We start from the raw sequence: 13250 nt of genomic DNA, 5'->3' as shown, positions 1-13250 counted from the left end.
AGGGGCTGGAAAGGCAGCATCCCAGTGAAGGAGCTGAGCTGGTACCAGCACTGCAGCCATGGCTGGGGGAGCCCCATCCTTTGTTACCATCTGCCAGGAAGGTTGGGAGGAAGGCTGGAGCGAGTGCAGCAAATCCGTGCTGAGGGACATCTCAGGGCAGCTGGTTTTAGTGAAAGCTGTCCATGCACTGCTCCACCACGTGTGTGCAGTGCTGGGGGGGACCACCAGTGCTGGCACAGCCCTTCTCACCCCTGCAGCTGCTAACCCAGAGCTGTGCTCACCTCATCGTGGGATGAACTGTGCAGGTACTGCCTGTATCTGTGCCATTACTGCCATGGGGTCCTGCTCTCCTTGCTCAGAGTCAGGAGTAGCCTCTGAAAATGTCATCCTCTTCCTCCTCCCAGAGCTCTCACCCTCTTCCTCCTCCCAGACCCCTCAGTGCCAGCAGCGTGGGCAGAGCTGGGTCAAGCCATTCTCATGGATGCATGAAAGGCTCACTGTGGGTGTGGGGCCAGGGGGCTGCCCAGCTCTCCAAGCATTAGGGGTGCAGGAATCCCCCTCCTCTGCCACGCCACTGCAGTGGCAGGGCTGAGGAAAGGCTGGCGGCAGGGGGAACCCAAAACCCCACTGGCAGCCGTTTTCACCTGCCCTGAGCTGGCCCCGCTCCCAGCGCTGCTTCCTGGGCACAGGAGCCTTCGCCATTGGCAGTGACAGTGCAGTGTTTGTGCTCTTGCTGCAGGGTGCAGGGTCCTACTCTGCCTGTACAAGCCTGTACCCCACGCAAACTCTGGATGCACCCAGCAGCCTGAGGTCCCGTGCTCGGGATGTGTTTAATTTGCTCCTGGTAACATGTGACAGACAGCCCATAATGGCACTGTCAGCCGCAGAGCAAGCGGAACAGACTCCACTCGCTCAGCTCAAGAGGCAGGAGCAGTTTGTTGCTGTGAGGGCTGTTGGTGTGTTTGGGGTGCATGGGGCCAGGCGAGCCGGGGTGCCTGGTGCTGGTCAGGCTGCAGGGACTAATTTCTGTCTGGTTTTCTGGCCAAGCACAGAGCAGGAATGACTGACAACGTCTATCCCTGCTGCGCTGGCACCTCTGTCAGAAGTGGCAGGAGCTGAGACCCATGGGACTGCCCAGGAAACCCCAGCCTTGGTCCCACCATCTCAGCAAGAGGAAACCTCCCTTGTTTCTGCCTGTAGTGCCCACTTCGCTCACCACCACGTCTCGCAGAGGCATCTGTCTGCCCAGGCACTGGAAAATGCTGCACATGGAAGGCCAACCACACTGATGGCATTATTTTTACTCTCCTTAGCAAGACAAGGTTGCATTAAGAGGGTGTTTGTGCTGCTGAATGCCCAAAATAACTCCTCATTTGCTCAAGGTGTTCAGCAGAGGACTGTGACTTCCCTCCCACCCACCCCAGTCCTGGCGCTGCTTCAAAGCACCTTCCCTGGTCCTGCGCAGGCAAAGCCTCTGTTTGCTCTGCTGGGTGTGTGCCAGGGAGGCTGGCAGCCCCCAGCTGCACCCACACATCCTGACTCAGTCTCTTGTGCAGGCAGATAAACAAGCCATAAAAAGGGACAGTGTCTTCCTCTGAGTCGCCCTGAAGTTGTGAACTGACTTTAACAGATCTGCCCATTTGCCTCCTGCCCTGGGTGTTCCCCAAAGCGTGACCCCTGGCAGAGCCATGAGCCGGTGCCTCCCGCAGCCACAGCCGGGGGACTGGTCCGCTCCTCGCCTTGCGCAGGGACCCCAGCAGCCAGAGCCTGTCGGCAGGGAGCCCAGCATCATCCAGTCCCTGCCACGGCCGTGCTGGGGTGGTGGGTCTGGAAAGGAGGAAGCAGGTCTGGGATGTGACTTTGGGAAAAGGTTAAAGGGTGAGAAAGTGGTTTTTGCTTATGATGACAGAGCCGGCGGGGAGTGTTCATGGCTGACTGCAGGGATCCTGGCATGTAGGACACAGCAGTTACTCCTTGTATGCTGGAGCCGCAGAGGAGCATGGAAAAATACTTCAAAAAGGGAGGGGAACCTGTAGCTGCTCGGTGCCCGGTAGGAACCGAGCAGAGGGCTGGGCAGTGCTGGCAGACAGGGTCTGTAAGGCACCGTAGCCTGGGCAGAGGGAGGACCGGGCAGCAGATGGGAGAAGCTGGGGTCGGTGACTGCAGCACGGGCAAATGCCACTGTTCAGGGCTAGGCCAGCAGCTGGCTCTGTACAGGCACCAATCCTGCTTCAGGGCTTTTGGTTGCTGCAGGCAGCTGTGGTGCTGGGTGAGCGGTTGAGCAAGACGAGCTGGGCACTGCACCGGGGCTCCGTGGTGGCCTCGGGAGCAGGTACAAAGGGGCTCTTGTTCCTGGCGTGTGCAGCGGGCAGTGCCGGTGGGGCAGGAGAGGGCAGCTGCCTGCCAGGCCAGGCAGTGCAGCGCAGCAAACGGGCGGCCTTTCCTTTGGGAGGAGAATTGGCTTTTCCAAGGAAAAGCAGATTGTTTTTCCACCTGGCCCCACAGCCAGGCCCAGGGAAGCTGGCATGCTCTGGTGCCCCAGCCACGGAGGGGGTGTGCAGTGGACATGGCCTCGCAGGGTCAGAGTGTTCTCTGCTCACAAGACTGGAGGAGGGATGTGCTGTCGTCATCAGACGCAGTCCTGGACTTTGGCTCATGGCTCTCAGCACACACCGAGCCAGAGGCTGTTACCAAGAAGTGCAGAGCGCCAAACCAGCATCTCCTGGAGTGCCGAGCTGGCCAGCTGATAACCAGCTTCTCTGGAAAGCCTTGGGGCAAGTCACTCCAACTGGCTCCTAAAGGGGGATTGAGGAGGAATTTGTTATGTCACCATCTTTGTTCTTAGGCCGAGTCCATGTTGTTATTTAAAAGAAAGAAGAAACACAAACCTCTGGCATGTCTCTTGTTTTATTTGGTCTCGGAGCTCAATCGTGGGGCAGGAGGGCTGGGGCAGGGTTTCCCTGCTGCCTGCTGTGCCGCCGCTCGCTCGGGAAGGGCTCCCCTGGGATGGGGCACCCCAGTCCTGCTGCCCCAGGGCAATGGCAGCTGCGGGCAGGCACAGCGATGTGTGCAGGGGAGGTGGATTCTCCAGCCATCTCTCTGTTCCGTGCTGGTGGCCCCAGGATGGACACGAGGCCGGTCCCGCTGCCGGCGCGGTTCTGCAGCGCAGGAGGGTGGGCTGTGGTGCTGCACAGGATGGACTCGTGTGCTGCCAGGGGAGCCGTCAGCAGAGATACAGTGTTTTGTAAACTAAACTTGTTGAACCTGGTGTAAGCTGAATTCCAGTCTCCCAGTGTCATTTCCCAGCAGTTTGCTGGAAATCCCCCAAGCCCTCCAGCCCCCAGGTTGCCTGTTCCTCCGAGGCGCCTCTCCCCAGTAATCCTCCTCCCTCATTGCAGGCAGGCTCCGACGGGGTTTGTGGAAGAAAACCAAGAGAGGTCTGCACTCTCTGGCCACACTTTGGTGTGTGTAGCATCCTTGTGTTCCTCTGTGAGTGCACGTGTCCAGATTTAAATGCCAAGGGTGCATGATTGCCCCAGGACTCGAACGCGAGTGATGTGCTTCCCCATGCAGTGAGTCACCTGCGCCTGTCAGTCCCGTCAGCAGCTTCCCAGGGGTGGGCGTCCACCAGGCCCCCAGGTGAGCACTGGCACACTCGTGTTTTCCAGCAGGACAGGGCACAGCTGGGATTTTGTAAAACATCTGGGCTGGCCCTGCCCCAGCCAGCTCAGACCAAAGCAGTTTACGTTCAGCTGTCAGAGTTCGACCCTTTGGCGTTACCTTTCACCCTTCCTGCTTTCCTTTTGGTATTATTTGTTTCTTTGGTTTGTCTTTTTTTTCATGGCCACTCTGCCCCAGGAGCAGCAGGCACCTCAGCCTGATGACAGGCGAGACACAAGTTTGCTCTGTTAGAGCAGGAGCTTGGAGATAATGAAGCTGCTTCGGGACATCTCTGCTCGCAGCCCCTTTCAAAGCCCTTGTGAAGCCAAGGATGGTGCTGCATTGGGTTTTTTGTGTATCAGCTTCCTTTTGGGTTAAGGGCTCCCTCTGTGTTTACCTGCTGAAGCCAGACCAGGTATCTTGGTTGCCCCCCAGGAGGACAAATCCAGGCATGACTGCATTTTGGCTGCCGCACGGGCCAAGTCCCCATCCTGTGCTTCAAAACATCCGCAGCTGCTGGTGGCTGAGCCCTGGCATGGGGGCTGCTGTGAGGGGAATGGGCCCATGGCAGCTCTGCTGGCACCAGCACTGCTGGGGGTCCCTCCAGGGGTCTGTGTTGCCCCACTTGCAGTTGTCCTTGTGCCTTTGCCTTGCTGCCCATGATTTCCTCCTGGCCCAGGGCAAGGGCATGGATGCAGCTCTGGCCAGGAGCATTGCAGCCCTGGTGCCTCTTGCCCTGTTTGTTTCTTCCTTCCTCTTCTCTCCATCTTGCTATGGTTGGTCCCTCAGTGTCCCTCCTGCCCCATGGTCTGCAGGACAGGGCTTGACGGGAGCATGGCAGTGAGGAGGAGGAAGAGTGCAGCGCCAACCTCGGCCAGAGCTCCCTGCTCAGTGCCCACCTGGGTACCAGCTATCACACCGGAGCAGGAGGCAAGAAGCCACGGGGGAGCCAGCCGCCCCCGAGAGCGGCCGTGGGGAAGGGACGGCAGTGCCCCTGGGGCTGGCATCCTTGCCTGACACATGGGCCATCTCCATCTCCAGGCTGGGTTGTCATCATCTGCATCTAATACTTACTACTTTTTTTCCTTCAAAAAAAAATGTATTTCCCTGGAGCCTTGCAAGAGCTCCCCTCCACGAGCTGGGCTGCTGCTGTGCCCTGCGCCCCAGCACAGCCAGACCCCTGCCAGCCCGGCCCTGCCGGACACCCCCTGCCAGCCCATGACAAATGATTTTGCCATTTCATGGGTAGAAAAAAGACATTGATTAACTCCTGTGCTTGCCTTTCTGGAAAGGTTATAGCTTAATTGGTCAGAGTTGGAGTCATAAATCATGAAATGAAGGATCAGTAGAGATAAGAAAATTTTTGCAGAATGTTGCAAAACACTTTTTGGTAGGAGGCACCCAGCTGTGCCCATCCAGCTGTGGGGGCTGAGGGCAGCTGAGAGCGCAGCTCCTCCAAGGAAACGATTCACCCTCCAGCTAGGGGCTGGAAATTCTCTCTTCTGTTATCAGTTAATCTCAGGATTTGCAAAATACTCTTTTTTTTTTCTTTCTTTTGGAAGAAGAAAAACAACAGGAAAGCCATTGTTTGCTTTATTCAGAAGAGTCTGAATTCCGTCTGTTTTGGAAGCTGATTCTGTTTCTCCATGAGAAGTGCTATTCCCTCCAAACTAAAACCTAAAATTTAAGAAGTCCCAACGTTTTCCTAGCCAAGGAAGGCCGTGGAGGATGGAGAAAAAGGCTCTTCCCAGCAGGGCAGGGGGGAGAGACTGATGGCAGCAACTTTCCACCCCAGGGACTCTGGCTGGTTCAGGCATCCCACCACCTTGGGTGCTCCCACACCATGTGGGCTTGAGTAAAGGCAAACGCTGGCCAGCACTGGCCCAGTTCAGAGGTCCCTGACAGCCCAGGGACTCCCCTGGCCCCAGCCCCAGAGACCCACCAGCGCTTCTGGCCAAGCACCCAGCGCAGGCAGGGAATGGTGTTGCAGATGTGAAGCATTTATTATTCATGTTAGTAATTATTTCTTCCCTGATTCTCCCCAGCATTTTATTGAGGAATAGAATGTTAATATGAGGCATCTCAAAACCACACCGCAGACATCCCTGTTACTGCTGCCACACTGCTGCTGCTCAAAAATGGCAAATTAGAAAATGCCCCCAGCTCACTGGTTTTGCTCCAGTTCGATGCCATCAGACCCCTGTCTCGGTGTGCAGCAGAAGAGGGGCTCGGTATGGCCCCGGGCGTCCATTCTGCTGTGGCATTGGTGCCTTTCAGTCTTGTCTTGACTAGTCTCTTTTCTTCCCAGCCTCTGGGTGTTTGCTTTGCCTGAGTTTCTTTCTTAAATGCCACATCCAGTTCTTCCGAGATTTACCTCTGGCTCCTCACAACCTTTGGGCAGCCCATCCCCTCCCAGCCTGTCCCGGAGCTGAGACCTGGCTGTCGTGGGCAGGGCAGGGTCGGAGTCCCCAGAGCCTGTGGGATGGGGTAAGGGGGTGCTCTCCTGCACAGCCTGGGACCAGGTGCCAGAATCTCTCCAGGTGAGGTTTGGGGATGCTGAGACTCAAACTGGCATTGCTCTGTGCATGATGGTGATAGAGAACAGCAGCATGGATCTGAGCACCTTTTGAAAGGGCTCCTAGGAAACTGGCTAGTTAAACACAAGTAAAATAAAAGAAAAATGGTAAGCTCCTCTTTCATTTCAATCTGGAAGCTAAAATAGGTTTTGCTTGCCCCAGTTAAACAAAGAGGCAACTTCCCAACACAGGGCCATCAAGCCAAGGTTTGGTCCTGGCCACTTCTATCCTTCGCAGATTTGGGCCATTTCAGCTTCTGACCTTGTGTCACCACTGGAAATGGTGCATGAGAACCAGCAAAGCATAAAACATCTTGTGGAGCATGGGAGGTGTTATTCCTATAAACAAGCAAAGCACTTCAGAATCAATAAGAAGTTTTACTCATTGCCACTAGAGAGATTTCATCTCCTGAATTATATGATGGGATAAACGAGATCCCAATCCGCCTGCCACCCCGTGTGCCAGCAGCTATCTGTTCACAGCCTGGCTGAACGGCTCCCAGAATTAATTAGAATAATCAATCCCAAAAATGACAAAAGTATTGATTAGCATTTTTGTTTCTTCACAGCCTGGAAGTGCTGTGACTCTGGGAGCATTGCAGAGCAATAAAAAGCAGCCTCAGCTGTGGATGGGAGATGCTTATCCAGTGACACCGCATGACAGCAGAGCAGCGAGCGGTTTATATGCAACAATGGCATCACCCAAACGCTTCCACACAATATGATTTCAGTAATAATAATCTCATCCCTCTTCCTTGCTCTCGTTCATTTACACAGCGGTTCATTTTTAATTCCTGTCTATTTACTACTTTCCTGGACATAGTAAGAGAGCAGAAGCAGCAGGGAGGGGACCCTCTGCCCCCGCTGATGCTGGGACCCCCTGCCCCGCCAATGCTGCGGGGGCCGATGCAGGCAGCTGCCCAGGTCTTGGGCAGCTCGGCCCCGGCAGATGCCAGCTGGTCCTAGCCATCCCCGCCAGCCCTCGCCGCGCCGGGAGCTGCCGTGCTGTAGCACAGGTCCCTGCAGAGGCCTCCCTGCGCAGGAGCTGGCGTGCCTGCGATGGCGACAGGGTGTGCAGGGCTCATCACCCGCGTGCGGTCTGCCTTTCCCAAGGGAGATGAGTAATGTGGACGGCGTGTCCAGCCTGCCAAGGCACCGGCACAAGCCCAGGGTGGGACTGTGTGTGCTGTGCCGGTCACAGGAGGCTTAGCTCAGCTGCAGGTGGCCACATGCTGATAACAAGGTCTTCTGAAGCCACGGGTTTCTGTGAAATGGCAGGCAAAAATTGGTATCCGAAGAGGAATTTGGAAGGTGTGATGCTTCTTCAGTGCACTGCAGAGGCAAGTGTGTAACGGGATGATACAACAAATCAGCTGTTGGTGGAGCAGAAAATCAACTGAGGGAACTGTCAAGCCAGGCTTGAAATGTTTTTGGAAGTAGAAAAGATTTTTGGCTCTCATGATGAGCTGGGTGCCATCCAGGTGGGCACGGCTTTCACCAGCTGCATGTGTAGGCATAGGCAGCAGGCACACTCAGCTGGCCGGCACGGGACTGGGAAGCGGGCATGTGCAGCTGTGGGAATGGGGGGCAGGCACGCCTGGCTGGCCGGTGTGGGCATGGGGAGTGGGCATGCTCAGCTGGCTGCTGTGGGGATGGGGAGCGGGCATGCTCAGCTGGCTGGCGCAAGGGGAGCCAGTGCTGGGCAGCTCACAGGGATATTGAGGTAGGGGGAGGCACGTCCGTCTGCTCTTTCTCTGGATTTATGCGCTACATCAGCTCCACAGCCAGCGGATTTCTGGAGCCCTTTAACTTGGTGCAGGGCCAGACACTTGGGCACAAGTATTGTAGAGTGTCCTGACTGGGGTGACCTCAGTGACATTCAGGACGTGGCGTTAATTGGAGAAGCTGGCTGGGTTCACTCAGGGTGGATCGTGCAGACCTCCCCCGCTGTCTCTCTGTGATAATTACTTTTAAGCCAAAAGGAGTGGGGTAGACTCAGCTGTTGGGATTTCAGTGAAGCAGTGCTAGAAGCGCTACTAGGGAAGTTAGCGTCTGAGCTGGAGAAGATGGAATTTAAAAGAACTGTTTAAAAGACAATGGGTGGGACCAGGAGAAGCAACGGGCAGGAGGCCCCAGGGCAGTGCCTGGGGAGCAGGCTGGGATTGGTCTTCATTAACACTCCATTAATGACCTGGGCAGGAGGAGCACAGTGCCACGCAGGGTAGCTGGGACCGCAGGCTCCAAAGAGGAGCTCAGTGGGGCTTGGCTTGGGGATTTGGCAAAAACAAGGCTGAGGGGGGTATGAGTGATGCTCACAAACACTCGGATGGGCAAGTGTCCTTTGCCTAGGCACAGCATCACACAGGGCTGCGAGCCATGACTGCACTGTGGCTGGGAGTAGGAAAGTGCTTTTCTGGAACAACCTCTACGTGAGATGCTGCTTTTTCTATGATGTCTCTTAATTAGCTCATGATGTGGCTGCCTGGGGTGGTGGGCAGCGCAGCGCCCTGGCCCAGACAGCCCATTCCCCACCTGGCTTTGCTTGCTCCCAGGTGCCCAAACAGGCGGTGTAGCTTGGCAGGATGCACCTGCAGGGATGGGGTCTCGGGGGACTCCAGGCTGTTTCGGATGGCGATCAGCAAGGTCGTGCCCAGCTCAGCCAGATCCCCAAGACTTTGGGACAGCATGTTCCCAGCGAGTGGGGAGGCTGGGCAGGATGACACCATCATTGCCCATGTACTGGGGAGGAGGTCGGATGGGAGTGAGAACCAGAGACAGAGGCATTTAACCCTTACAAAAGGGAGAGGGACTCATTCTGCAAATGGCTGCAGCCCGGCAGCAGGGCAGGGCACAACAGGGACAAGCCAGCAGCAGTTTGAGCAGGACCACCCTACCAGCAACAAGATGCTGGCAGTGGGCAGGAAAGCCAGGCTGCAGCCACAGCCCGTGCAGGGGGCATAGGAGGCTTTCATGGTGGTGCTGGCTGCCTGTTGGTGCTGGGCTGGGGCAGCAGCAGGGAGCCCAGGCAAGCAGCCCAGTGCCTGGCTCTTGGTAGGACATGGCTTTTCATTCTGCTCCATGAGGACCACACTGGGAGCTTCTCTTCACGTTTATTAACATTAATAATGTTAGTCCCATGTTAATGAGTGCACATGAACAAAATTCCTGTCGCTGTCACTTGGTCAGTAGAACCACTCAGCAGAGCAGGGAACGTGGTGGGGCCAGCAGGCAGAAACACCTCATCACAGGTTTGTGCTGCCCTGGGACACTCCAAGCATGGCTGCTGACGGCAGGCAACCCTCACTGATGTTCTGAGACAAACCTGGCGCTTGTAGGGATAAATGCACTTTATACAAGGATTGCTACACACCTAGTAGATTATTAATGAACCTCATGAGGCTGGTGATGGGGTTACTGCCATTCCACAGCAGGGCAAGTGCTAAGTACAGGGAACTGAAGGATTCTAGGACCGAGGGTTAGGCAACAGGTCCCAGTGTCCCACCTCCGAGCATGGGACATTCCATCCAGTCAGTGACCTAGACTTCCACAACTGGACAGAAACAGCCTCAGCTGGAAGGGACTGGTTTTACTTGGCATTTGCTTTAGCAGGACTCTCAGTGTGGTGGTTCTCCAGGTAAACAATCGGGGGGGGCTTTTCAGAGGGGTAAGGTGGTCTGGGACTCTGGAGGTCCCGGGGCAAAGCCAGGCGCGCTGCTGGGACTTCTTCAGTGGAGTTCTGCGAGTCTGAGTCTTCTGAGGAGAAACTGCTCTGGCTGGAAACCTGGAAGTACTGGGTGGCTTCTGCCTGCTTCTCTGCAGGTGGATGGTGTGTGCTAGAGGCTGAGACAGTCCCCTGGGGCACAGTGGTGGGATACAATGGGTCAGCACCTGGAAAACGCACTCGTGGAGGCAGGGTTAAGGGATTCCTCTGAAGTGGATGGCTGCGCTCCTGGGCAAGGTGTCCTGCAGCTCCCAAGCAGGCTCCGCTCTCAGGTTTTGGGAGGGAGGAGTTAGCAGACTCATGGGGGTGAAAGGCACGGTCACCCTCTGGCCCCTGCTGGCAGCGGGGCTGTGCAGGCTCAGGAACGCTGCTGGCCCAGGGCTGCCCTGGCGCCCCGGCACTGGGCTCTGGCTGCTCCACTGGCCCCTGGCCCCCTGACACCACTGGCTTGGGGCTGGTGGCTGCTTTGCAGACTGGGGCTTCCTTGAACGGAGCTGCAGACCCTGAGCTGGGAGGGATGAGGGAGTCTCCCTGCCTGTCAGCTTGCGCTCCCCAGGCCTCCTGCAGCTCTGCCAGCATCTCCTCCAGGATCTGCCGGGTCTCCTGGTACCTGTGCCGAGCCTCAGTCCAGGCTGCCAGCCCTCGGCTGCTCTGCATCATGCGCACCTGAGCCTTCATGTCCTGCAGCTTCTCCAGGGCAAACTCCACTGACAGCTTCTGGAAGGAGGTCTGCAGGCACTGCAGCGCCTGGCCCTCCCCACACTTCCCCCGGGCTGAGCACTGCCTGCAGTCCAGCTTCAGCCCTGTGATCTAGAGAAGGCAAGAGCAGCTGTTTCCATGGCTGCCCAGCTGGCACCAGGTCCTGCAGGAGAAGAGCCCATGCACCCACCTTGCTGGAGAACCGGTCAAGCTCCTGCAGCAGTTCCCGCTCAGTCTGCCGCCGCTCCACCTGCCTGTAGAAGCTCACCAGCTTTGTCCGGAAAAGGGCTGCAGCCACCTGGAAGGGGTCTGCCTCGGGGAAAGCTGCATCTTGGACCTCAGCCGCCTCCTGACACAGGGCCAGGCCATGCCGGTACTGAGCCTGCAGGGACAGCAGGAAGGAACAAGCTCCACGCTCAGGGAATGGTGCTGACCTGCTGCACTGGGACGTGTGTGCAGGGTGAGGCTGTATCAGAGCTATACAGGGACTACTTCTGGGCAAATGAGAAGAAACAAAGAGAATGGGGATTCTCCATATCTCTGCTCTGTCCTGGCTTGGCTAAAAATGCAGCAAACGTTGTTGTCCTGTCCCAAGTGGAGTCACCTTGCTTCATCCTCCCTGCAGTGCATGTAACTAAAGGGCCTCTGTATGCAGAGGTATGGCAGGAACCCATCCTTGTCACCACAAACAGTCTGATGGACATCCAGGCTCTGCAGCCTAGCCCTGTGGGACGAGGGCAGCGAAGGACAGAGCACAAGGCAGGCTGGGAGCAGGAGCCCCAGCACAAAGTGCACCAAGGAGCTGTGCAACTGCTCCCTTGCTGGCACAAGGCTGCCCAAAGACACCTGCAAACCTGGGCTTGGCAACTGCAGCTTGATGCAGACAGCCTGGGGACACAGTTTTGCCCAGAAGCCTGATTCCAAACCTGGGGGATTTGGGCTGATTGTATCAACCTTTGTTAACAATGTTCAGATGTTTCTAATTTGGCATTTTCAGTTTCTGCTAAGTGCCAGGCAGGGGACGGAGTCAGCTAATAGCACTGCTGGCAGCCATACCCTAAGGATGCATGTTACAGAAAAGCCTCCTCCAAACATACTGTTGCCTGGACGAGGAACTCATTAAACTGCTTGTCAGAGCCCTGGAAGCTGTCGGAGCTCCACTCCTCGGTGCCCATCTCCCACAGCTGTGCCGCCGCCTCCCCGTCCAGCCAGCACCCCAGCTGCAAGAGAGAGCAGGGTCAAGGGTCAGGCGCGACTGGCTGCTGGCAGCAGCGCTTCCGCAGCACCTCCCCTTCCTTCCCTGACCAGGGCATCCCGTCCCAGCTGCGGTTATGCACAGTCACCCCTTAATGAAATTCAAAGCTCAGGCAATCCTGTTATTCTCTGGGCTTCCTTCATTATCAAAACCCAAGGAAATGTACCCAAGGTGCTCAGCCATGGGAACACCGCGGAGGACTACTTCAACTTGCCGCACCCAGAGCGGCACCCCAGGGACACCCAACTTACTTTGCCGAACTCGGTCTTGAGCTCCTGGACCTTTTGGAGGAACTCCAGGTGCTCCAGGCAGCTGTTGGACTGGGACACCAGGTCGTGAAGCAATTCCTCCAGCTGGCTGTACAGCCCCTCAGCTGACTCCATGCTGGTTGTGGTGGTTGGGGAGGAGAGAGAGGGGCCATCAGTGCCAGATGCTGCTGGTCAAGCTCCTCCTGAAGATGCTGGCCAAGGCAGCTCTCCAGTGGGAAGAAGCCTCTGGATGGGGCAGCTCCATGGAAGCAGGTGCTGGCATGTGGCCATGCAGGCAGCCAGGAGCCAAGGGAGAGGATGGGCAATGACCCCGCAATGGTGGCTGGCGAGAGCCCCGTAGGTGCCCAGGTCAGGAGCCCACCAAAAGACCTCCTCCCCACCCACCCTGTGCATCCTCAGAGCCCACCTTGGGCCACAAGGGCACTCGCTGGGGTGTGCTGGGCAGTGGGCTCCAGGCCCTGCATGCCAGGCATGCTGCAGGGGAGCCCTGCATGTGCCCCGACATCTCTCCATCCCATGGAGCAAGATGGATGCCAGCAAATAAGGGATGGGAAAGCATTGGCTGTCGGTGCAGCCCAGCTGAGAGACGGGAGCAGTGGGATTAATGCTACCTGCATGCACGGACTGCTGGACGAGCACAGCATCACCGGACAAGCACAGCACTGCTGGACAAGCGCAGCATTGCCGGACAAGCACGGCATCACTGGATGCGTGCGGCACTGCCGGACAAGTGTGGGATTGCTGGACGAGCACGGAATTGCCAGGGCTTGGCCCCATCTAGTGGCTTTGCCTGAGACCAGCCTGGAGGCCTCACTGCAGGCCGTGCTGCAGGCCTCGCTGCAGGCCTCACTGCAGGCCTCACTGGGGGCCTCGCTGCAGGCCTCACTGCAGGCCTCACTGCAGGCCGCGCTACAGGCCGCGCTGCAGGCCTCGCTGCAGGCCTCACTGCAGGCCTCACTGCGGGCCTCACTGCAGGCCGCGCTACAGGCCGCGCTGCAGGCCGCGCTGCAGGCCGCGCTACAGGCCGCGCTGCAGGCCGCGCTGCAGGCCTCGCTGCAGGCCACGCTACGG

General features: G+C 57.3%; 1 protein-coding gene across 1 annotated transcript in view; it reads right to left on the bottom strand.

Annotated features, from left to right (window-relative positions):
- Window positions 1-9328: 9328 nt before the first annotated feature.
- The window catches only part of KIAA1755, an 18846-nt gene continuing 14924 nt past the window's right edge, over window positions 9329-13250 (bottom strand). Inside the window, exons 9-12 of the mRNA XM_080405905.1 lie at window positions 12162-12347; window positions 11753-11875; window positions 10846-11037; window positions 9329-10766 (exon numbers count right to left, since the gene is read on the bottom strand). Of these exons, the coding sequence (XP_080262031.1) occupies window positions 9822-10766; window positions 10846-11037; window positions 11753-11875; window positions 12162-12347 (1446 nt within the window). The 3' untranslated portion in view covers window positions 9329-9821. The remainder of the gene's footprint in view (window positions 10767-10845; window positions 11038-11752; window positions 11876-12161; window positions 12348-13250) is intronic.

Source organism: Falco punctatus, assembly GCF_963210335.1.
Source record: "Falco punctatus genome assembly, chromosome: 10".
NCBI classification, from domain to species: Eukaryota; Metazoa; Chordata; class Aves; order Falconiformes; family Falconidae; genus Falco; species Falco punctatus.
This window is presented reverse-complemented; position numbering and strand designations above follow the sequence as displayed.